The 25262-nt window shown below is 42.7% G+C and overlaps 1 protein-coding gene and 1 long non-coding RNA gene across 2 annotated transcripts in view; one reads left to right on the forward strand and one right to left on the reverse strand.

Moving 5' to 3' along the window:
- The window catches only part of LOC125485924, a 9679-nt gene extending 6121 nt beyond the window's left edge, over nucleotides 1-3558 (forward strand). Inside the window, exons 2-3 of the long non-coding RNA XR_007264628.1 lie at nucleotides 2531-2685; nucleotides 3017-3558. This is a non-coding gene — a long non-coding RNA (uncharacterized LOC125485924). The remainder of the gene's footprint in view (nucleotides 1-2530; nucleotides 2686-3016) is intronic.
- A 28-nt stretch (nucleotides 3559-3586) lies between these two features.
- ddx51 (DEAD (Asp-Glu-Ala-Asp) box polypeptide 51) overlaps nucleotides 3587-25262 on the reverse strand; it is a gene marked incomplete at its 3' end in the record, with an annotated part of 38025 nt that continues 16349 nt past the window's right edge. The window contains exons 10-14 of the mRNA XM_048611688.1: nucleotides 21280-21493; nucleotides 9407-9522; nucleotides 9062-9178; nucleotides 5479-5580; nucleotides 3587-3653 (exon numbers count right to left, since the gene is read on the reverse strand). Coding sequence (XP_048467645.1) covers nucleotides 3587-3653; nucleotides 5479-5580; nucleotides 9062-9178; nucleotides 9407-9522; nucleotides 21280-21493 — 616 coding nt within the window. The remainder of the gene's footprint in view (nucleotides 3654-5478; nucleotides 5581-9061; nucleotides 9179-9406; nucleotides 9523-21279; nucleotides 21494-25262) is intronic.

The following is a 25262-nucleotide window of genomic DNA, read 5'->3' on the forward strand; positions in this document are numbered from 1 at the left end:
TAATTCACTTATGGGATTTGGGTACCACTGGCAAACCCCCCCAAACAGCCCCGGAGAAGAAGATACTAAGTTGCCCTCTTGAATTGCTGCAGGGGCACGTGCAGCGCTGTTAGGAAGGGAGCTCCAGCAACACTGAAGGGATTGTGATATATTTCCAAGTCAGGATTGTCTGTGGCTTGGAGGGGAACTTGCAGGTGGTGGTGTTCCCATGCATCTGCTGCCCTTGTCCTTCCAGGTGATGAGGGTCACAGTTTCGGATGGTGCTGTCAAAGGATGTTTGATGAGATGCTGCAGTGCATCATGAGGTGCACACTGCTGCCATTGTGTGTTGGAGTAGAAGGAGTGAATGGGATGTGCTATCAGGCTGGCTGCTTTATCCAGGACAATGTCAACTTCTAAAGTATTCAATTACAATCCTGACTTGTACCTTGTACAGGAATCAAGGGGTGAGTCACTCACCACAGAATTCCCAGCCTCTGACCTTCTCTGTAACTATATGTCTGGTCCACTGCACTTTCGAGTCAATTGTTTTGCCTTCTGATGTGGAGTATTCAGTTATGGGAATGCTGTTGATTATCAAGAGGCGATGGTTAGCCTGTTTTGTTGGAGATGGTCATTAGTTAAAACTACTATTGCATGAATGTTCCTTGCCACTTAAGCTGAGTCTGAATGTTGCCCGAGTCTTGCTGTCTGTAGGCACCAGCTGCTTCATTATCTGAGGAGTTGCAAACAGTATGGAACAGTGTGCAATCGTCAGCAAATATCTCCACTCTTGACCTCAATGAAAGGAAGGTCATTAATGAAACAGCTGGAAATGGTTGGTCCTAAGGGACTACACTAGGAGGAAGGGGCTGTTGTGGTATTGTGATAGTGTTCCTACCTCTGGCCAGGAGGCCTGTTCAAGTTCCAGACACATGTAATAACATCTCTGCACCGGCTGATTAAAAATATCAACCGCAGGAGGAAATCCTGCAACAACCTCTTGGGATAAAGAGTTAGAAGTCCAATAATGACAATCATCTTCCTTTGCACCAGTCATGATTCTATCTAGCAGAGTTTTGCCATGATTCACATTGACTCCAGTTTTACGTGCGCTTCCTGCTATCACACTCGATCAAATGTTCCAGCCCCAATCACAACTCTTTGTCCGATACATCGATGGTCTCATCAGTGCTGCTTCCTGCTCTCATCGGAATTGGAAAAATTAATCTGTTTTGCTTCCAATTTCCATTTTACTCTCAGCTTCACCTGGTCCATCTCTGACTTTTCCCTTCCTGGACTTCCTGTATTAATTTCTGGGAATAGGCTGTCCACCAATACTCATCACAAACACACTGTTTCCCACAGTTACCATGACCAAACATCTTCACACTCCAATTCCTGCAAGGAATCCATTCCATTCTCCCAGTTTCTCAAACTCCATGGCATCTGTTCTGATGCTGTTAGTTTCCACCAGAGTGACCCTGAATGTCCTCCTTTTCCTCAATTCAGAAATCCTCCTTTACTGTTTTTGATACAGCTGTTCAGCCCATTTCCCACCCTTCTACCCTTGCTTCTTCCCCCCCACTGCTCCACTTCCCAGAACAACAGTCCACACTTTCCACCCCACCAGTCTCTGCATTCAAAGGACCATCCTCTGCCATTTCCAACAGGATACCACCACCAGCACATCTTGCCCTCCCATACTGTCAGTGTTCCTCAGGGACTGTTTCCTCCTCAACATCCTGGTCCATTCCTCCATTACTCTGAACACTTCCTCACTCCCCTCCAGGCACCTTCATGCAATTGCAGAAGGTACAACGTTTGCTCTTTCACATCCTCCATCGTCACTGTCCAAGGATGCAAACACTCCTTCCAGGTGAAGCAGCAGTTTACTTGTACTCCTTTCAATCTAATCTACTGTATTTGCTCCTCACCACGCAGTCTCCTTTACTCTGGTGAGATTTAATGGAGCATGGGTGACCGATGTGTGGAACATCTCTGTTCTGTCCTTAGGAATAACCCCGTGGTCCCAGTTGCTTGCCATTTGAATAAACCATCTTGCTCCCATGCTAATATTTCTATCTTGGGCCTGCCACACCGTTTCAATAAAGCTCAACACTCGCTGGAGGAACAACACCTCATTTTCCACTTAAGCATTTTACAGCCTTGAAAACTCGACACTGAGTTCAACATCTTCAGCCCAAGAACACTATCCTCCATTTTGATGATATCGCCACCCTCATCCGAACCAAAACTGTGTGCTGTGCTTTCAGCAGACCAGACCCATCTTCTTTTTCACACCGATCTTAAACACACAATTCACATCTCTATCCTTCCTTTACTACAATTAGCATCCCTGTCTTTTGCTCTGGGCAATTATTCCACTTGTACTTCTTTCCCCTTTGTCAGCACCATAAGACCACCATTTTTCAACATCTTTGGTTCTGAAAAGGAGTCATACCAGACATAAAATGTTAACTCTGTTTCCTTCTCCATGGGTACTGCCAGACCTACTGAGTTTTTCTGGCATTTTCTGTTTCTATTTCAGATTTCGGGCATCAACAATATTTCGCTTTGATTGGGTCAAATGCTGCCTTGATGTTAAAGGCAGTCACTCTCACATCATCTGTTGAATTCAGCTCCTTTGTCCATGTAACAAAGTCAGGAGGTGAACAGCACTAGCAGATGCCAAAGTGAGCATAGGTGAGCATGTTATTGCTGTGAAAATGTTGTTTAATAGCCTTGTCAATGAAACCAACCATCACTTTCTGATAACTGAAGGAGCGATAGTTGGCCACATTGGATTTGTCCTACCATCTGTGGAAGAGACAGAACTGGGAATTTTGCACACATTTTTGGTTAAGTTTCAGTGTTTTGGCTGTGCCAGAACAGTTTAGATAGGGTGCAGTTTTTCTGGAGCTCAAATCTTCAGGATGTTGTCAGAGCCTATAGCCTTTGCTGCATCCAGTTCACAAGGTGATTAGTTTGTGAATAACTCTTTAAGCAAATCATCACTATCTTTTTGTTTTAAAAGTGTCTGCTATGACTAGGACCAGACTGCCATCATCATTTGACCGGGAACAGCATATAGAGTCAGAGAGACCAGGTGCAGTGCAATCATGTGATCAAAAGGTAGGAACCTGGGGACATGAGGCTGAAGATTTAATGTGATCAACATCACGTGACATGAGTTGGCAAACCCAGCAGATGGAAGGATCTGTTTCTAGAGATAGTAAAAACTGCAGATCTGTTTCCAGTTCTTTCGTGATGTTATTTTTAACCTGAGGTTTTTTTTTGTGGACTGGCCTCCATGTGGCAATTTTTCCCCATGAGCACATGTATTGGAAGCTGGAGTGGGTGACTTCTGTCTATTAACATTCCATCTGGGCATTACCTCTCCATGCCTTCTCCTCATGCCAATACACCCTGCCCAAAATATTCTGAAGACATGCTTAAATAAAGTCAGTGTACAATAATACTTGCTTGTCAAACGCTGAATTCAATAACAACAGAAAACGGTAGAAGATTATGAAAAGATTCAAGTTAAATCGGAGAAAGACTTCACCAAATCGGAAGGCTGCCATGGGCATGGTTCCCAGTAACTCACCTGCACTTTTAGGACAAGTGTAAATGCAAGCCCAGCTTTCCCAGCTCGAGCAGTTCTACCAACTCTGAAAATCAGAGAGACAGTACAGGAAATTACAACCAAATAGGAACACAGGACACAGGCAGAACACGTAGCAGCATCTGAACAGGAAGAAACAGGCCGACAAGGTCCAAAGTCAATTTGCTCAATGTCTAACTAATCCCTTTACCTCACAATTAATTCATCCAAAGACAGTGATATAATACTACATTTCTCTCTGAATTGGAGTTGATGTAGCAACATGAGCTTTTAAATCCAGGTTGTAGTTTAAGCTATGATAGAAGCTCCAACATTTCTTTCCATCACACGGCTGACCAGGAATCACTTCCACTCTAACCACCTGCCATTGGTGTGTGTTGAAGAATTTTTGGCTGATACAGAGATTCATACATACATGATGCATCAGTTAGAGAAACTAGATAATGATCTGTCCTTTTGCCTGAGCCAGTACTCACTGTACTCAACCACTGCTTCTATGGGTCAAGATACTGTCTCCTTTCTCATAACAAAACATTGATATTGGTGTCACATTTTTGGCCTTGTCCTTAGTGTAATGGAAATTCCGGCAACAGACAGCAACAGTGAGGGCAGGAACTGAGCCAGGGAGCTCGAGCAGTTGTGTTGGCACCTCCAACACCAGGCAACGACGGTGAGGGAGGGCAGCTGCAGCAGTCAAATTGACCCTGTTTGGAGAAAAAAGGGTTGTCTTTGGGGGAAGGAGGCCTGATGAGAACAAAGGGCAGAAAAAGGATTCCTCAACCCAAATACTTCGTTCCCTGTAAATACTTCTTATTTAACCTTAATTTTCCTTTATGTTTGTCATCACCTGATGCCAGTCAAATAATGAATCCCTGCCTCTGGATCTCTGGGTCTTCCATGGGTTCAAACCTCATGTTACACCAGTTTTGGTGCATTAATAGAGAATTCGGATACACTTCAGATATGGTGTTATGGTGTTATAGTGTTGCCTGGTGCTCTTAATTCATCCCTTTGGAATGACCCCACCATGATGGGGAGTTAATGGTGTCATCATTATTGTCACTGGGTTAGTATTCAGAGGACAAGACTCATGCCCGTAGCAGCCGTTGGAATTTATATCCAATAAATTAAACTAATTTTATTTCTCAGATTCAGAGTTCCATGACTGAACCTATCCCTGTTTGCCGCAAGTGTTCTTTAGGGAAGGAATTCTGCCATCCTAGTCTACCTGTGGCCTTAGATCCACTGCAATGTTGTTTATTTTTAGCTGGCCTCTGAAATGGCTTAGGAAAACAGCCATTGGGCTGTTAAGCTTTTGTCAGTAACACCCACATTCAACAAAAGAATAAAGACATGTGATAGATCTGTCCCTAACCATGTTACAGATTGTGGTGCTCTCCCCTAGGTGTCAACTGGAAGGATAGACTGTGTAATTTCAACAATTCCATTTGTCCCACCATTACTCACAGCAACAATCTGAGATAAGAGTGGGCAGTTAAAAACTTTCAGAACAGATACTTTGGAGTATTGTGTATACCAGTACTGTGGTATTGGTCAATATCCTATTACAGTCTGGTGATTAAAACTAAGAACTGATGGAGATTACAGAAAAGTACATCATACAAATAGCTGCCATGTGATTCTGAGAGTACTGGGTTAATCTACTGACAAATGATAAATCATATCCATAAGCTTGGATTGGTTTTATGTACACGTGAATTAAAATTAATTCGGTTCAAAACAGGCTTAATGGCTTCTGGATTCCTTTCTGGATACCAAATGCTGCCATTTGATACATCATTGAAATGTTTAGTTTCAATATTGTTTCAAAGGTAAGAAGGGAAGGCTGAGTAGCTGAACCAACTGCTCACCTGTGGATGTATGTCCTGATGAACTGTGGGGCATCATAGTTAACCACACATGTGACACCTTTAACATCAATTCCTCTAGCACTTGCATCTGTGCTGATCAGTCTGAGGGAGAAAGTATTGCAAATGAGACTATTATAGCAAGTTGGATTCCAGTCCATAATTGCATCAGCACACACTATCAAAGAGTAGTCTCTGGAGTAGTCAGACAACTCTAGCGAGCAAAAAAAAATCTGAGATATCATTTACACACCAGCATGACGAGGAAGGACAGAAACCTGGTGTGAATCTTCTAAACACTCCAGGCCTAACTTCCAATTTCTCTCCAAAGCCTATGGATTTCCCAGATCCATGGTCATCTCTCCAGTACCTTCCTGTTTGAAACTTTCCAATCAGGTTTCCACTGCAACCACATCTCTGACAACTCTGACTAAAGTTACAAAATATTCTTCATGACTGATCTCTGTGCGCTATTTCTCTTCATCCTCTGTTGTAGCTTTTGACAATATCACTCACACCATTCTCCAAAATCTTTTTCCTTGATCAATTCAAATCGCACATAAAACATTTCCAACATTAACTTAATTTCTCACCTTACATGCTCAATTTGAGAGTTTGCCAAGGATCTATCCTCACTCTGCACCGCCTCATCATCCTGACATGGTGATACCATGCACAGAAATGGCATCAATTTCTACACGTTAAGGATAGCTCTCTCTCAACACCACAACTCTCGATCAATCAACTCTGACCTGTCGCATTTTGCCCAACGTCCAGTTTTGGATGAGCTCAAATTTCTTCTACACATTTGGAACACCTAGCGCATTGTCTTTGAACCCCATTACAAACTTTGATTTCCTGTCGCTGTTCTCAGTCTCAGTGTCCTATTCAACAACTCAGCTGTTTGCCCTGTGGTTACCATGCTTATAACTATCCCCATTTCGGACAGAGATGAGGAAGAATTTCTTCTGTCAGAGGATGGTGAATCTATGGAATCCTTTACCACAGAAGCTGTTGAAGCTGGGTCATTAAGTATATCCAATACTGAGGTAGACAGATTTTTAATCTTATCTTATTCACTTGTGGGACTTGGGCATTGCTGGCTTGCAAGCATTATTAGTGGCCCTTGAGAAGATGTGGTGAGCTGCTTTCTTGAACCACCGCAGTCCACATGTTGTACGTTGACCCACAATGCCATTAGGCAAGGAATTCCAGGATTTTGACTCAGTGACAGTGAAGGAACAGCCATATATTTCCAAGTCAGAATGGTGAGTGGCTTGGAAGGGAACTTGCAAGGGGTGGTGTTCCTATGTATTGCTGCCGTTGTCCTTCTAGAAAGAAATGGTTCGGAAGGTGCTGCCTAAGGATCTTTGGTGAATTTCTGAAGGGCATCTCTTAGATATAGACATTGCTGCTACTGAGCATCAGTAGTGGAGGGAGCGGATGCTTTTAGATGTGGTGCCAATCAAGACAGTTGCTTTGTCCTGAAAGGTATCAAGCTTCTGGAGTGTTGCTGGAGCTGCACCCATTGAGGCAAATGGGGAGTATTTCATCGCATTATTGACTTATGCCTTGTAGATGATAGGAACACCACCCAACATGTACCATCCAGCAGATACTCATGTGATTCAGCCAATGTTGTCTATCTCATACGCTGCAGGCAAGGACGCCCTGAGGCATGGTATATTAGCGAGACCATGCAGATGCTATGACAATGGATGAATGGACACTGCGCAACAATTGCAAGACAGGAATGTTTCCTCCCAGTCGGGGAACACTTCAGTGGTCAAGGAGATTCAGCCTCTGATCTTTGGGTAAACACCCTCCAAGGCAGCCTTCGAAATACACAACAACGCAGAATCACTGAGCAGAAACTGATTGCCAAGTTCAGTACCCATGAAGATGGCTTCAAATATGATCTTGGGTTCATGTCGCGCTACAGGTGACCCCACCACACTGTTGTATCTGTAAAATCTTCCTTACTGTCCTGTTTTGACACCGTCACCTTGATAAATTGTTACGATCTCTCTACCTTAATTAGTTTGTACAGTTTTGGATTATTTATTACATTGGTTAGACCCTCGGCATGTGACTCTTATACCTGTCATGTTATTCCAGTCGTTTGATCTGTCTCCAGCACCACCTTATTTTTAATTTCTTGTAATTATCCTTCTGCCTCATTTAATCGAATTATAGGTCATCCCTTCACTTGTTATTCAGCTGTTGACACTTTTACTCACACCATCTAATACTTTTGATACCTGCAGGAACTTATTATTCGACATTCCACTCATGCAATTTGTTTGATCTTTTGATCTCTCTGCCCAGTGATCTCTCTGCCTATAAATTCTGTGTCTGTGCACTTCTTTCTCACTTCACCTGATGAAGGGACAGCACTCCAAAAGTTTGCGATTACCTGTTGGACTATAACCTGGTATTGTGTGACTTCTGACTTTGTCCATCCCAGTCCAACACTGACACCTCCACAACACTGCAGATGGGGGACAGACTTTGGGGATTCAGGAGATGAGTTACTCGCCATAGTATTCCTAGCCTCTGACCAGCTCTGGTAGCCTGTGTTTATGCAGCAAATCCAGTTGACTTTCTGGTCATTAGCAAACTCAAGGATGTTGACAGTGAGGGATTCAGTGGTGGTAACACCATTGAATGACAAAGGGTCGTGGTTAGATTGTCTCTTATTGGAGACAATCATTGCCTGGCATTTGTGCAGAGTGAATGTTATGTATAACTTGTCAGTCCAAGCCTGGATATTGTCCAAATATTGTTGCTGGGTCTGGGTGGGATTGTCTTCAGAGGGTCAGTACAGACTTGATGGGCCAAATGCCCTCTATCTGCACTGTAAGGATTCTGTGATTCTGTGAATGATCATTTCTCATGTTTTATGGTATGTATTATGGTAATGTTGTCCATCTCTGCTACCATCCCATCAATACCATTGTGAGTGCCAGACTAGATCATTCCAAGACTCTTATGGCTGGTGTGTCATCTTCTATTCCTGAAAAGCTTCAGCTTACCCAAAACTCTACTTCCCACTTCCTGACTCCCTTCAAGTCCTATTCAACCATTGCTAGAGACTTGCTGATTTATATTGTTTTCCAGTATCTGAATGACTAAAATGGAACATTTTTAATCTTCCATTTAAATCCCTTCACAGTCCGACTCCTCCACATATCTGTTATCCCACAAAACTGAAATCCAGTTTCCATTGTTCCAGAGTCTGGAGAGTTGTATAACTATCATCTCACCATTGACATAGAACCCACGCCCTGGAATTCCTGTCCCAAACTCCTCTACCTCATTCTCCAATTTTAAGATGCTCAGAAGTTAAAGCTGAACCTAACTTCTTGACCCCATTCCTTCGTTAGCTTTCTTGCTGCACGTCTCTGTGATTGCATTAGAATATTTTTCTAGCTTAAAAGCTTTATGTATATGTAAGTTGATGTCTTGACGTCTTGATGTCTGAATCCCTTACCATAACAGCAATCAGTACACATATACATATATGCCATCTAAACAGCAACAAATGAAAGCAAATCAAACCACATGATCACAAGCACACACTTACATTTGGAGATTTCCTTTCTCGAACTCTCTCAGAGTCTTTCGTCTTTCATTGGGGGAAAGCCTGGAAGAAAATTCTGCCACTGCTATGCCACCAAAGGCACGAAGTAATAGATACAACCTGCAACACACAACAAACACCTTAGAGACACTGGTCAATGTGTCTAAATAGAAACAACTGTGTCACTGTGACCATTGATTGTAAACACAAACAGCTCAGTGTCACGCTAACCACTGAGCATGAACACAGACAACTCAGAGTCACACCGACAATTATGTGCAAACACTGGCGACTCAGTGACACACAGACCAAAGATATGATTACTTTTACCAATAATTTTGTAGTTACCTGTGCGATGCATCTCTGGAGTTGGTGAAACATAGGATACGACTGAATTTCATTCTCAGGACAAAGTAGAGGATTATCAGAGGCTTCTTTCTAAGATTGCATGGTACAATGAATTCCTGCAAGAGACAGCGAAATACCTCTCTTTTGATAAAGTTTAAAATTATACGTCTTGAAAATTGTAAACAGAAACAGGTTTGAAATATCTGCCGTATAGGAATGTCAGCTCATCACTGAATCTATCAAAGTTGTAGCAGAGGGAACATGGTTGGCTTTAGATAAAGATTCCCCAAGTTAGTTCAGTAACCTAAGAAAAGGCCCATGATGGAAAGTCTCAAATAATTACCAGATAGCTCACCAGCTTGGGATTATCATCAATACATTTCCCTTCGCAGAAACCCGACCTTGGCATGTTGCAAAACGTTGTTAAACTTTATCACTGGGCTAAATTTTCCTCTCCCATTCATAGAAAGAAATGAAACAAGAGGAGGTGGCCATTCACACCTCGAGCCTGCTCCGCTCTTCAACCAGACCAGGGCCAATCCTCTATCTCAATCGACTGATCTCTGTCTTAAACATACCCAATAACTGAACTTCCGTAATTCCCTGAGGTAGAAAATTCCAAAGATTCATTACCCGCTGAAGAAAGAAATTCCTCATGTTAGTCCCAACTGGCCTACCTCTTACAGCTACAATGGGCAATGAGTATGGGATCCTGACAGGAAAGCATTGGAGATGAATTCAGAAGAAGAACCCAGTGTGGTTCTGTGGCAGCATTCCTGCTATGGCAGAAGATCTTGGATCACCGTGACTTTCCATCCAAACCTTCAAGAACCTCCCACCTTACATCTGGTAGAGTATGCAAATGGTATACTTGACTCATTCGCCATCTTGGAACCCATCACAGCAGAGGAAAAGCAAGTCACACTGAAACCCAAGGAACTGCCTATGAATGTGGAGAGAAATAACCAGAGGTTTGAGTGCCCCTCAGATAATTTCATACATATTTGTTGGAGACTGGGGTTAGGCGATCTGCCCTCACCTTTCTCTCTTCCACCAACCTACACCCCAACCAACTCCTTATGTTTCAGTTGTTGAGCCACCCAATCCCTTACTCTGACATTTTCTCCCTATACCTCTCCAACTCCCTCTCCACTGTTAAGACACACAAAATACACCAAATTGACAAAAGCTTTGGTTGCCCCTCCTAGTATCTCTCTGACATCATTTTCAAAATCAAGTACACCTTTGTGGAGCAGGTTGGAACATCTTTCCATATTACAGGTGTTACAGAAGTGCAGTTAATTGGTGTGCAATACAGCAAAGGACATTGAGAGATACCTGTAACTAGATAGGAGGCCTGTGTTTATAGAGTGGTTGGAATCAGAGTGCAATGAGTCATCAGAGAACAAAGAACAAAGAAAATTACAGCACAGGAACAGGCCCTTCGGCACTCCAGGCCTGCGCTGATCCAGATCCTCTATCTAAACCTGTCGCCTTTTTTCCAAGGATCTGTATCCCTCTGCTCCCTGCCCATTCATGTATCTGTCTAGATACATCTTAAATGACGCTATCGTGCATGCCTCTACCACCTCCACTGGCAACACGTTCCAGGCACCCACGACCCTCTGCGTAAAGAACTTTCCACGCATATCTCCCTTAAACTTTTCCCCTCTCACCTTGAAATCGTGACCCCTAGTAATTGAGTCCCACGCTCTGGGAAAAAGCTTCTTGCTGTCCACTCTGTCTTTACCTCTCATGATTTTGTAGACCTCAATCAGGTCCCCCCTCAACCTCCGTCTTTCTAATGTAAATAATCCTAATCTACTCAACCTCTCTTCATAGCTAGCACCCTCCATACCAGGCAACATCCTGGTGAACCTCCTCTGCACCCCTTCCAAAGCATCCACATCCTTTTGGTAATGTGGCAACCAGAACTGTACGCAGTATTCCAAATGTGGTCGAACCAAAGTCCTATACAACTGTAACATGACCTGCCAACTCTTGTTCTCAATACCCTGTCCGATGAATGAAAGCATGCCGTATGCCTTCTTGACCACTCTATCGACCTGCGTCGCCACCTTCAGGGTACAATAGACCTGAACACCCAGATCTCTCTGTGCATCAATTTTCCCCAGGGCTTTTCCATTTACCGTATAGTTCGCTCTTGAATTGGATCTTCCAAAATGCATCACCTCGCATTTTCCTGGATTGAACTCCATCTGCCATTTCTCCACCCAACTCTCCAATCTATCTATATTCTGCTGCATTCTCCGACAGTCCCCTTCACTATCTGCTACTCCACCAATCCTGTTATGCGAGGAGTCAGAGAAAATGAGTGAGATTCTTAATGAGTACTTTGGGTTGGTATTCACTGAGGAGAGGGACATGACGGATGTTGAGGTTAGGGATAGATGTTTGATTACTCTAGGTCAAGTCGGCATAAGGAGGGGGAAGTGTTGGGTATTCTAAAAGGCATTAGGGTGGACAAGTCCCCAGGTCCGGATGGGATCTATCCCAGGTTACTGAGGGAAGCCAGAGAGGAAATAGCTGGGGCCTTAACAGATATCTTTGCAGCATCCTTGAGCACGGGTGAGGTCCCGGAGGACTGGAGAATTGCTAATGTTGTCCCCTTGTTTAAGAAGGGTAGCAAGGATAATCCAGGTAATTACAAAGATAGCAAGAACTTCAGATGCCGGAGTAAGAGACAACACAATGAGAAGCACAATAGGCCAGGCAGTATCAGAGGAACAGGAAAGGGACCCTTCTTTAGAAATGGGGAGGGGGAAGGGAGCTGGGAAATAAATAGAGAGAGGAGGGGTGGAACTGGGGAAGGAAGGTGAAATGGTCCTGGACCTCTCTGTCTCCATCTCTTGTAACCGCCTCGGAACCGACATCTATTTCAAGCCCACCGACTCCCACAGCTACCTGGACTACACCTCCCCTCACCCACCCTCCTGCATGAATGCGATCCCCTACTCCCAATTCCTCCACCGCATCTGCTCCCAAAATGGAGAGTTCCACTCCTGAACATCCCAGATGTCTTCCAATTTCAAGGACTGTAACATCCCTCTCTGGTGATCAAAAATGCCCTCAACCACATCTCTTGCGTTTCCTACACTTCTGCCCTCACAACCCCTCCCCCCAACAAAAATAAAGACAGAATCCCCCTTGTCCTCACATACCACCCCACCTTTGCATCCAGCGTATCATTCTCCACCACTTCCACCACCTACAATCTAATCCCACAACCAAAGAGATATTTCCCTCCCCACCCCTATCTGCCTTCTGTAGGGACCGTTCTCTCCACGACTCCCTTGTCCGCTCCACACTCCCCACTGGCCCCACCACCCCCGGCACCTTTCCCTGCAACCGCAGGAAATGCTACACCTGCCCTCACATTCATTCAAGGCACAAAACAAACCTTCCACATTAGACAGGGGTTCACCTGCACACCTGTCAACTTGGTGTACTATATCCGCTGCTCCCGATGTGGCCTCCTCTACATTGGTGAGACCAAGCGTAGACTCGGAGGCTGTTTCATCTGCGCTCTGTAAGCAACAAACGACAACACCTTCTGGTCGCCAACATTTTAACTCCCCTCCCACTCCCTTGATGACATGTCCATCCTGGGCCTTTTTCAGTGTCACAATGACACCATTCACAAACTGGAGGAGGAGCACCTCATATTCCGCCTCAGGAGCCTACAGCCCGATGGCGTAAACATAGAATTCACCAGTTTTAAAATCTCCCCGCCCCCAGCCTCATCCCATGTCCAACCCTCCATCTCATCCCCGCCTCTTTGACCTGACACAACCTGTCCATCTTCTCTCCCACCTATGCGCCCCACCCATCCCGCTGATCAATCCCCACCACTCCCTACCTGCACTCAGCTATCACCATCCCACCTACCTTCTCCAGTCCGACCTCTCCTCTCTCTATTTATTTGCCAGCTCCCTTCCCCCTCCCCATTTCTGAGGAAGGGTCCCAACCCGAAACATCAACTTTCCTGCTCCTCTGATGCTGCCTGGCCTGCTGTGTTCCTAAAAAAAAAAATCTATATGTGTTTTAGAGGTTTTTTTAACATTGCAAAGGTATTTTGAAAAAGCCAAACTTTTTGTTTTAAAAAGTAAGGAGTTCTGTTTTCGTTCCGGAGAGTCCTACATGCAGTCAGCTCCAGAGAAGACTTCTTTTTCTTCAAGGAATTTTTGAAGAGGATGGTTTTTATTCAGTTAATCAGCTAAGTGGGTTTTTTTTTATGTTTATATATTGATTTTTTTTTTCCCCATTTTTACATTATTTTCTGTAGGTAATGAAAGGTAGTTTATTTATCTATAAGGTGTTATTGAAACATCATTTTTTTTAAGACTTAATGTTATTAAGGCCAAACATAACATACAGAATGAGATGGCTAGTAGATTTAGAAAAATTATTACCCAGCAGGATCAGTTAGATAGACGGGCGACTGTCAGGAAAGTTAAGAAGGTAGTTCAAAAGTCTCCAGCAGCTATTCCTCTATCAAATAGATTTTCAGATTTTGGAACAGTTGAAGGGGATAGTCTCTCCGAGGAAAATGGAAGAACCAGTCAGTTATTGGACACTAGGAACAATTCTTTATGTTGGGCAGCGCTTGACAAGATTTAACAGAATTACTGTTATAGGGGACTCTCCTGTCAGAAGCATAGACAGACGATTTCTGTGGCAGTAAGCGTAAATTTAGGTTTGATACTTTCCTGGTGCTAGGATCAAGGATGTTTCTAAACATTTCAAGCATATTGTTAAAGGTGAGATTGAGAGCCAGAAATTATTGTACACATTGGTAGGAATGACATTTTTAGGCGAAAGATTAAAGCAGTACAGAGTGAATTTCAGAGGTTAGGTAGAAGATTAAAAAGTAAAACCTTAAAAGTAGTAATTTCTGGTTTATTCTCAATGCCAAACTCAAACAAGGGAAGGAACAAAAGGTTAAAGCAGATAAATCAATAGCTATACAGCTGGTGTATTGTTCAGGGATTCGGGTTTTTCGACAATTGGGCTGTCTTTTGGGATACAGAAGACCTTTTCAAAAAGGATGGGTCGAACCTAAACTGGAAAGGAACCAATATCTTAACAGGGGGATTTGCTCATTCTATTCAGGGAGACTTTATATTGCTAGAAGGTGAGTGGCAGAATTCTAAGTAGCAGTGTATTTGGAAGGATTGATGGAGTAGGTTCTGAATGTGAGGAGAGCACATCAATTAGAAATGACAAGAGAGAGTCAGAGTATGTAGTAACTCTGAAGAACTAAACTGCATTTATTTCAATGCAAGGGGTCTTATAGGTAAGGGTGATGAACTCAGGGCATGTTTAAGAATGTGGGATTGGGACATCATAGTTATTACAGAAACTTCGCTGAAAGATGGACAAGACTGGCATCTCAGTGTTCCAGGTTTTAGATGCTATAGGAAGGATAGAAAAGGAGGCAAGAAAGGAGGGAAGGGTGTGGCATTATTGATTAAGGAAAACATTACTGCTGTAACTATGGAAGATATTTATGGAAAATCGTCCATATCAAAACATATGGACCGAAATCACAAATAAGGAAAGATCACTTTGATGGGATTGTACTATAGGCCCCCCCAGTAGTAAGACAGAAATTGAGAAACTAATATGTGGGAGATCTCAGACATACGTAAGCCAATAAGGTTGTAATAATGGGGGATTTTAATTTTCCAAACATTGACTGGGACTACCATAGTGTAAAAGGTTACGATGGTGAAGAATTTGTCAAATGTGTTCAAGAAAATTTTCTTTTTATCAATATGTGGATGCTCCTACTAGAAAACGAGCAAAACTAGACCTTCTTTTGGGCAAAAAGGCAGGATGAAAGAACAAAGAAAATTACAGCACAGGAACAGGCCCTATGGCCCTCCAAGCCTGCACCGACATGCTGCCCATCACAACTAAAACCCCCTACCCTTCTGGGCACCGTATCCCTCTATTCCCATCCTATTCATGTATTTGTCAAGACACCCTTTAAAAGTCACTGTCGTATCTGCTTCCACTACCTCCCTGGGAATGAGTTCCAGGCACCCACCACCTTCTGTGTAAAAAAACCTGCCTTGTACATCACCTTTAAACCTTGCCCCTCTCACCTTAAACCCATGGCCCCTGGTAACTGACTCTTCCAACCTGGGAAAAAGCTTCTGACTGTACACTCTGTCCATGTCCTTCATAATCTTGCAGACCTCTATCAGGTCGCTCCTCAACCTCTGTCGTTCCAGTGAGAACAATCCAAGTTTCTCCAACCTCTCCTCCTAGCTAATGCCCTCCATACCAGGCAATATCCTGGTAAATCTTTTCTGTACCCTCTCCAAAGCCACCACATCCTTCTGGTAGTGTAGCGACTAGAATTGAACATAATATTCCAAATGCAGCCTAACTAAGGTTCTATAAACCTGCAACATTACCTGCCAATTTTTAAACTCAATGCCCTGGCCAATAAAGGCAAGCATACCGTATGCCTTGTTGACTACCTTTTCCACCTGCATTGCCACTTTCAGTCACCTGTTTACCTGTACACCCAGATCCCTCTGCCTATCAGGACTCTTGAGGGTTGCGCCATTTACTGTATATTTTCCATCTGGATTAGACTTTCCAAAATGCATTACCTCACATTTTTCCGGATTAAACTCCATATGCCATCTCTCTGCCTAAGTCATCAACCGATCTATATCCTGCTGTATCCTTTGATGGTCCTTAGCACTAACTGCAATTCCACAAAACTTTGTGTCATCCACAAAGTTTCTAATCAGACCAGTTACATTTTCCTCCAAATCATTTATATATATATTACAAATAGCAAAGGTCCCAACACTGATCCCTGAGGAACGCCACTAGTCACAGCCCTGCATTCAGAAATGCACCCTTCCATTGCTACCCTCTGTCTTCTATGACCGAGCTAGTTTTTTTTATCCATCTTGTAAGCTCACCTCCGACCCCATGCAACTTTACCTTCTGTAACAGTCTACCATGAGGGACCTTGTCAAAGGCCTTACTGAAGTCCATGTAGACAACATCCACTGCCCTACCCTCATCAATTATCTTTGTCACTTACTCGAAAAACTCAACCAATTTAGTGAGATACGACATCCCCTTCACAAAATCATGTTGTCTCTCACTAATACGCCCACTTATTTCCAAGTGGGAGTAAATCCTGTCTCAAAGAATCTTCTCCAATAATTTCCCTACCACTGATGTAAGGCTCACCCGGCCTGTAATTAGCTGGATTATCCTTGCCACCCTTCTTAAACAAAGAAACAACATTGGCTATTCTCCAATCCTCTGGGGCCTCCCCTGTAGCCAGTGAGGATACAAAGATTTCTCTCAAGGCCCCAGCAGTTTCCTCCTTTGCCTTTCTCAGTATTCTGAGGTATATTCCATCAGGCCCTGGGGACTTGTCTAACATAATGTTTTTCAAGACCCCCAATACCTCCTCCCTTTTGGTCTCAACATGACCCAAACTACCTACACACCCTTCCCCAGACTCATCATCCACCAAGTCCTTCTCTATGGTGAATATTGATGCAAAGTACTAATTTAATACCTCACCCATTTGCTCTGGCTCTACACATAAATTCCCTTCCCTGTCCTTGAGTTGACCAACCCTCTCCCTGGCTACTCTCTTGCCCTTTATATATGTATAAAAAGCCTTGGGATTTTCCTTAGTCCTGTTGGCCAATGACATTTCATGACCCTTTTAGCCCTCCTGACTCCTTGCTTAAGTGTCTTTCAACTTTCCTTGTATTTCACCCTTGCTTTGTGTGTTCCCAGTCCCCTAGCCTTGACAAATCCTTCCTTTTTCTTTTTGACTCGGCTCACAATCTCTCTCATATCCAAGGTTCCCTAAATTTGCCATGCTTATCCTTTATCCTTACAGGAACGTGCCGGTCCTGAGTTCCTATCAACCTATACTTGAAAGCCTCCCACGTACCAGATGTTAATTTGCCCTGAAACATCTGCCTCCAATCTACACTCTTCAGTTCCTGCGTAATATTGTTATAATTAACCTTCCCCCAATTTAGCACCTTTACCTGACAACTACACCGATCTTTATCCATCAGTACTTTAAAGCTTACTGAATTGTGATCACTGTTCCTGAGCTGCTCCCCTACTGAGATGTCGACCACGTGACCAGGCTCATTCGCCGATACTAGGTCAAGTATGGCCCCTTTCCTAGTTGGACAATCTACATACAGTTTCAAGAAGCCTTCCTGGATGCTCCTTACAAACTCTGCTCCATCCATGCCCCAAGCATTGAGCGAGTCCCAGTCAATATATTGCAAGTTAAAATCACCCACAACAACAACCCTGTTACTTTTACATCTTGCCAAAATCTGCCTACATATCTGTTCTTCTATCTCCCGCTGGCTGTTGGGAGGCCTATAGTAAACCCTAAACATTGTGATTGTACCCTTCCTGTTCCTGAGCCCTCCCCATATTGTCTCGCTGTATGAGCCATCTGAGGTGTCCTCCTGCAGTACAGTTGTGACATTGAGGTTCTAGTCAAGAATAAAAAAATCTTTTTTTTTTAGACAATTGAATCTCTTAATCAATATAAAGAGTATAGGGACATTCTTAAGAGAGGAATCAGGAAGGCAAAGAGGGGATATGAGATAACATTGGCAGGTAAGGTTAAAGATAATCCAAAGAGATTCTACAAATACATTAAGAGCAAGAGGGTAACTAGAGAGGGGGTAGGGCCTCTTAAAGATCAAGGAGGTCGTCTTTATGTTGAACCCAAGGAGATAGGAAATATACTAAATGAATATTTTGTGTCAGTTTTTACTGTGAAGAAAGAAATGGAGTCTGGAGAATGCAGAGAAATAAATTTTGATGTTTTAAAAACAGTTCACATTATAGAAGAGGAAGTTTGGGAGGTCTTAAGAGAATATAAAGATGGATAAATCTCCCGGACCTGGTCTAATGTATCCCAGCATGTTGTCAGAAGTAAGGGATGAAATTATGAGATCCCTTGCAGAAATATTTGCATCATCTATAACTATGGGTGAGATGCCTGATGACTGGAGGGTGGCTAATGTTGTACCTTTGTTTAAGAAAGGCCGTAGGGAGAAACCAGGGAACTATAGATCTGTGAGTCTGACTTCGGTTGTTGGTCAATTGTTAGAGGTGATTATAAAAGATAGGATTTATGGACATTTAGAGAGGCAAAAATTGATTAGAGATAGTCAGCATGGTTTTGTGCAAGAAAGATAGTGTCTCTCAAACTTGATTGCGATTTTTGAGGAAGTTACCAAAAAGGTTGATTGCAAAGCAGTAGTCGTTGTTTATTTGGACTTTAGTAAAGCCTTTGACAAGGCTCTGCATGGTAGACTAATTAGTAAAGTTAGGTCACATGGGATTCAGGGTGAGCTTGCCAAATGCTTACATAATTGGCTTAACAGCGGGAGACAGAGAGGGGAATGGTGGAGGGTTGTTTTTCGTACTGGAGGCCTGTGGTCAGCGGTGTTCCACAGGTATTGGTTCAGGGTCCTCTTTTGTTTGTCATTTATATAAATGATTTAGATGAGAATAGAGGAGCCATGGTTGGTAAATTTGCTGATGACACCAAAATTGGTGGTGAAGAAGGTTTTCTAAGGTTACAAAGGGGTCGTGATCAAATGAGTTAATTGGTTGCAAAATGGCAGATGGAGCTCAATCTGGATAAATGCGAAGTATTGCATTTTGGTAAAACAGACAAGGCTAAAGCTTATACAATTAATGGTAGGGCCTTGGGTAGTGTTGCAGAACAGAGGGACCCAGGGGTGCAGGTACATAATTCTTTAAAGCTTGCGTCACATATAGACAGGATGGTTAGAAAGGTGTCTTTCACTGCTCAGTCCTTTGAGTATGGGAGTTGGGACATTTGTGTTGAGGTTGTACAGGACATTGGTGAGGCCTCTTCTGGAATACTGTGTCCAGTTCTGGTCGCCCAGTAATAGCGATGATATTATCAAGCTGGAGAGGGTTCGGAAGAGATTTACCAGGCTGTTGCCGGAAATGGAAGGTTTGAGATATAAAGAAAGGCTGGATAGGCTGGGACTTGTTTCCCTAGAGCGGAGGAGGTTGAGAGGTGACCTGATAGAAGTTTAAAAATAATAAGAGGTATAGATAGGGTTGATGGTATTTATCTTTTCTCTAAGATGGGGAATTTCTATGATTCAAGACTAGGGGGCACATTTATAAGGTGAGAGGAGAGAAATTTTAAAAAGACATGAGGTAATTTTTTTTACACAGAGGATGGTTCATGTGTGGAATGAACTTCCTTAAGAAGTGGTGGATGCGAGTACAATTACAACATTTATAAGAACATAAGAATTAGGAGCAGGAGTAGGCCGTCCGGCCCTTCGAGCCTGCTCTGCCATTCAATAAGATCATGGCTGATCTTTTCGTGGACTCAGATCCACTTACCCGCGTTCTCACCATATCCCTTAATTCCTTTATTGTTCAAAAAAAATCTACCTTTTCTTTAAAAACGTTTACTGAAGTAGCGTCAACTACTTCACTGGGCAAGGAATTCCATAGATTAAGAACCCTCTGGGTGAAGAAGTTCCTTCTCAATTCAGTCCTAAATCTGCTCCCTCTAATCTTGAGGCTATGCCTTCTTGTCCTAGCTTCACCTGCCAGTGGAAACATCCTCTCTACTTCTATCTTATCTATTCCCTTCATAATTTTATATGTTTCTATAAGATCCCCCCTCAATCTTCTGAATTCCAATGAATATAATCCCAATCTACTCAGTCTCTCCTCATAAGCCAACCCCCTCAACTCCAGAATCAACCTAGTGAACCTCCTTTGCACCCCCTCCATTTAAAAGATATTTAGATGGATGCACGAATCGGAAATGTTTGGAGGAATATGGGCCAGGAGCAGGCAGGTAGGACTAGTTTACATTGGGATTAAGTTCGGCATGGACTGGTTGGACCAAAGGGTCTATTTCTGTGCTTTATGACTATGACTCTAAGTGGTGCCCAGTGGTATCCAGTGAGTGGTAGGTCGTACACCCCTAGACTGCGGAATGTTATTCACCTTGATATCATGTATAGCAAGCTGGAGCAATAGCAACTTCAGCTTTACTCTCAGTCAGCCTCTGTTTACCCTAAACTTTTTTCAACTGGACTGCCAGCAATGACTCAGGCTTACTAAGTGAAATCCCCAAGCCAGTGGAAGAATGAGCTGTTCACTGGGTGTGGTACACTTTTAAACTTTCTCATGCATCTAATAAAGCTCACAGGATAAAACATTCCTTTTTTAAAATGCAACTGGAAAGAACCCTATGCTATCTTCCTCCCACCAAACAGCAAGTAAGGCTCATTTCAAGCAAAAGTGCCAATCCACAGCATTGACAATAGAGCCATCTGCTTACAAACGGATTCTGCGTCAGGTGTGGTTCAGTGGTAGAACTCTGGTCTCTGACTCAGAAATTTGTGGTTTCAGGTCCACATCCAAGGCTGTCCCACCCAGTGCAGTCAAATGGAGGGCAGCACTTACGGGAGTTGTCACTTTTGGATCAGATGTTTAACCAAGGTACCCTCCAACCCTGCTCTGGCCTCCCAGGTGGGTGCAAGAGATTCTGCAACACAGTCTTGAAGAAGAGCAGGGGTATTCTCTCCAGTGGCCCACCCAGTATTTATCCCATAACCAACATAATAAAACAAGCTGATTATCTCATTGCTGTCTGCAGGACGTAACCTGTGCAGATTCAGCAGTTGCCTCTTCTACATTACAGGAGTAACTACACCAAAAGTACTTTACTGGTGGTAAAGAGCTCTGGAGCATGAAATAAGCAATATAAACAGGCATTCTTTCTTTTAACGTCACATTGAATCAGTACTCACTGTCAGGCCCTCGGGCAAGGTGTACTTGTTTCCAATAGTGTCACCGGATTCTTGGAGTTCACTCTGGATCACATGGGTCTCCCTTTCCAAGGGTGTGTAGTTGGAGGTGAAGAGTTGAGGTTGGTGCAGTGCCAACTGCTGCAGTTTCTCAGAGTCCCGGGTGAGGGTGGCAGAAAACAGCAGCTTCTGCAGGGGCATCTGCAGCCGGGAATGGCTGTGGGAAGTAGTGTGCAGTTATTGACTAGGAGTACACATACATAGCTAATATCTGATATAGTAGATATGGAATTCAGAGACAACAATTAGACAATAAGTATACAAGTCTGGAAATGCACAGACAGTGATGTCATGGTAATGTCACTGATCTAGAGGCCCAGGCTAATGAACTGGGATTATGAGTTCAAATCCCTCTACGGCTGTTATTGAAATTTAAATTCAATTAATAAATCAGGAATATTACCATGATTGTTGTTAAAAGGAATATAGTTTGCTTAAGCCTTTCGGGGAGCAAATCTGCCGCCCTTCTCTAGTTGGGTCTACTTATGATGTGGTTGACTCAAAACCTCTTAGTAAGCCACTTGACGCATTTGGGATGTGCAACAAATGCTAGCCTGGTTAGTACATCTATATACCATGAGAGAATAAAGGAAAAATATCCTCCTGTCAAAGTAAAGTGAGCTGAGAACATCACAGCTGTTAATCTATTACCAACTACTAACACTTCCCCAGTTTGTTTACAAAGCCAGTTTTTCATTTATAAACTGTGCCCAAAAAAGTAGGATATATAAATTTAAAGTTGCTTTCACTAGTACTTTAGTCATAATAACAATGAGTCACCATGAATGTAAAATAGAGTTTATCTGGAATTAAGCAGTAAGATTGCCCATTCCAATGATCAAATTGTCGATTTGCTTTGAGTTGGTACATCTGACAGCCATCGTGGAATTCCATCCAAAAAATACCTGTTTACATTTTTAACCAAGTGATCTATATACAGAAGTAATTTTGAAGGACTATCCCTGATTACCCATTTTGAAATAGTCTTCAAAATTTTACAAACCATCTACTAATTATTCTGTTTGGTAATGGAAAAAAATATAATAATTTGAAGAATTAAAATGTTAGAGCATCGGTTGTGACTGATGGATGGCACTCCCACCTATCAAAGGGTTCAACTTCATACTTAGCACTAATCTAGGCTGACACTACTCAGGTACTGAGGGATTCTTTTGAATCAGATGTTAAACCAAAGCCCCATCTTCCTCTGGCAGGGAATGAAGGATTTTAAAAAATCCTGCCCCTACCCAGAGCTGTGGCTATCAGAAGAACTGTCAACAATAGCAGTACATGTTGTACCAATGAACTCATTCAAAAGCAGCGAAATAAATATTTGATAGAGATTAAAAATGCAAACAGATATGATCAAAAACACAGAACATATTGATGTGAGAAGTTCATCGTTCAGTCAAGGTGGGGGCGGAAGAGGGAGTTGAGGGCTAGATGGAGATTTCCCAGTGACAAAGAAGGAGAAACCTTGGAGAATGCTCGTTCTTCAATGTAAGTAAATGGAATAGAGCCCGCGATAACAGAGGTTACACTCTGTGGAAGGTACAGCTTTAACAGACCACAAGGCCTTCTGTTTGTGCTATAATCAAGCTGAGGGAATAAAGTGACAACTTACAATAACACTTCATTCCATTCAAGTATTTCCAAAAACTACATTCTCAGAACAAAAGTAATTTGTTCCCATCAAACACTGAGCCAACAAGGCTGCCCAAAACCACACACAGGAACAAGGAGCCTCTATGACAGAGATATCTGAACTCCAAATGTAAACTCACCGAGCATAAAAACACCTTTACTCCTCTACGCAAATCCTCTTTTAATCAAGGCCAATATACCAGTTTACCTTTTAACTGCTTGCTTTATCTGCATGTTAACTTTCAGTGACTCCTGGACAAGGACTCTTATGCAAATAAAGTAGGGCCTTAGGCAGTGTTGCAGAACAGAGAGACCTAGGGGCTCAGGTACATAATTCTTTGAAGTTTGCATCACAAACAGATAGGGTGGTTAAGAAGGTATTTAGCATGCATGCCTTCATTGCACAGACCTTTTGAGTTTAGGATTTGGGACATTATGTTGAGATTGTACAGGATGTTGGTGAGGGGGCCTCTTCTGGAGTACTGTGTCCAGTTTTGTTCTCCATGTTATACTAAGGATATTATTAAGCTGGGGAGGGTTCACAAGAGATTTACCAGGATGTTGCTGGGTATGGAGGGTTTGAGTTATAAGGAGAGGCTGGATGGGCTGGGACTTTTATCACTAGAGCGTATGAGGTTGAGAGGTGACCTTATAGAGGTTTATAAAATAATGAGGAGTATATGGTATGTGTCTTGTCTCTAGGGTGGGAAATTTCAAGACTAGGCGGCACATTTTTAAGGTGAAAGGAGAAAGATTTAAAAAGAAGACATGAGGGGCAATTTTGTTTTACACAGAGAGTGATTAGTATGTGGAATGAACTTCCAGAGGAAGTGGTGGATGCGGGTACAGTTACAACGTTTAAAAGACATTTGGATCAGTACATGAATAAGAAATGTTTGGAAGGATATGGACCAAGCGTAGGCAGGTGGGACTAGTTTGGTTTGGGATTATGATCAACATGGACTGGTTGGACCGAAGGATCTGTTTCCGTGCTGTATGATTCTATGACTCCCAAGTCCTTTTGTAGTTCTACATATCCCGGCCTCTCACTATTCTTAAAAAAACTTCTGTTTTTCCAGCTCAAATAGACAGACTCATACTTCTCCACATTGTATTCCATCTGCCCAATTATTGCCTACTTGTTAGCTTCTTGAAATCCCTCAAAGCATCTCAGTTTCTTGAGATGAAGCATCTTCATCTTAACTCACACTCCACCTAGTCTGAAGTAGGATCACTGGACCCAAAACATTAACTCTGCTCCCCCTCCACAGATGCTGCCAGACCTGCTGAATTTCTCCAGCAATTTCTGTTTTTATTTCACACTCCATCTAGTTTTGACTGGAAACTTGTAAATATTACATGGAATCCTCATATCCAAATCATCGATATAGATTGTGAAGGGCTGGGAACAAGCACTGATCCTTGTGGTACTGCACTACTAACAGCCTGCCAACCTGGAAATAGCCCCTTTATACTTCCCCTAAGGGAACTGATGTTTGACAAATCAGAGATTTTGGGGAATAATTAATAAGATGAATGAGGGGGTAAACAGCAAATGTAGCATATTTGGGTTTTCAAAAAGCATTCAATTAGGTGCCAATCAAGTGATTATAACATAAAATTAGGAGTCATGGGATTCCAAATAGCCTGTGGATTGCGGATTGGTTAATGGATAGAAAACTGAGTAGTAATAAATGGGGCATGTTCAGGTTCGTAGATTGTAACTATCAGGGTTTTACAATCTGACTTATGTCCAGCTTTGATATAGCCAGGTTTACTGGCAATAGAAAATTAGGTGGGAAAGTAAATGCTGAGGAGGATACAAAGAAGCTGCAAAGGGATATGGACATATCCCTTACCATATTCATCTTCTATGTTCCCGCCTACTGAGAAATGTGAAGTTACCCAGCTTGCAGGAAAAAATAAGTGGAAACATTTTTGAATGGTGAAAGACTGGGCAAAGATTGCCAGAGATACTTGAATCTTTTTGTACGTGAATTATAGAAAGGTAGAATGTAGGTATAGAAAGCAACTAGGATGGCCTTTGTTACAAAGAGCAATTAAAGAGTATTAGAGCAAGAAAATCTCACAACAAATATACAGGAAATGGTGTGGTCACATCTGGAGTACTGTTTGCAGTTTTGGTCTGCTTAAGGACAAACTTATTCCTTGGACTTGTCCCTGGAATGAGGAGTTTGTCCTGTGTGGAGAGATTGAATAAACCAGGCAGGAGATCTTACTGAAAGTTAGAAAATGCTTAATGGACTTGACAGGGTTGATGC

Source organism: Rhincodon typus, chromosome 24 (genome assembly GCF_021869965.1).
Source record: "Rhincodon typus isolate 14 chromosome 24, sRhiTyp1.1, whole genome shotgun sequence".
Lineage (NCBI taxonomy): Eukaryota > Metazoa > Chordata > Chondrichthyes > Orectolobiformes > Rhincodontidae > Rhincodon > Rhincodon typus.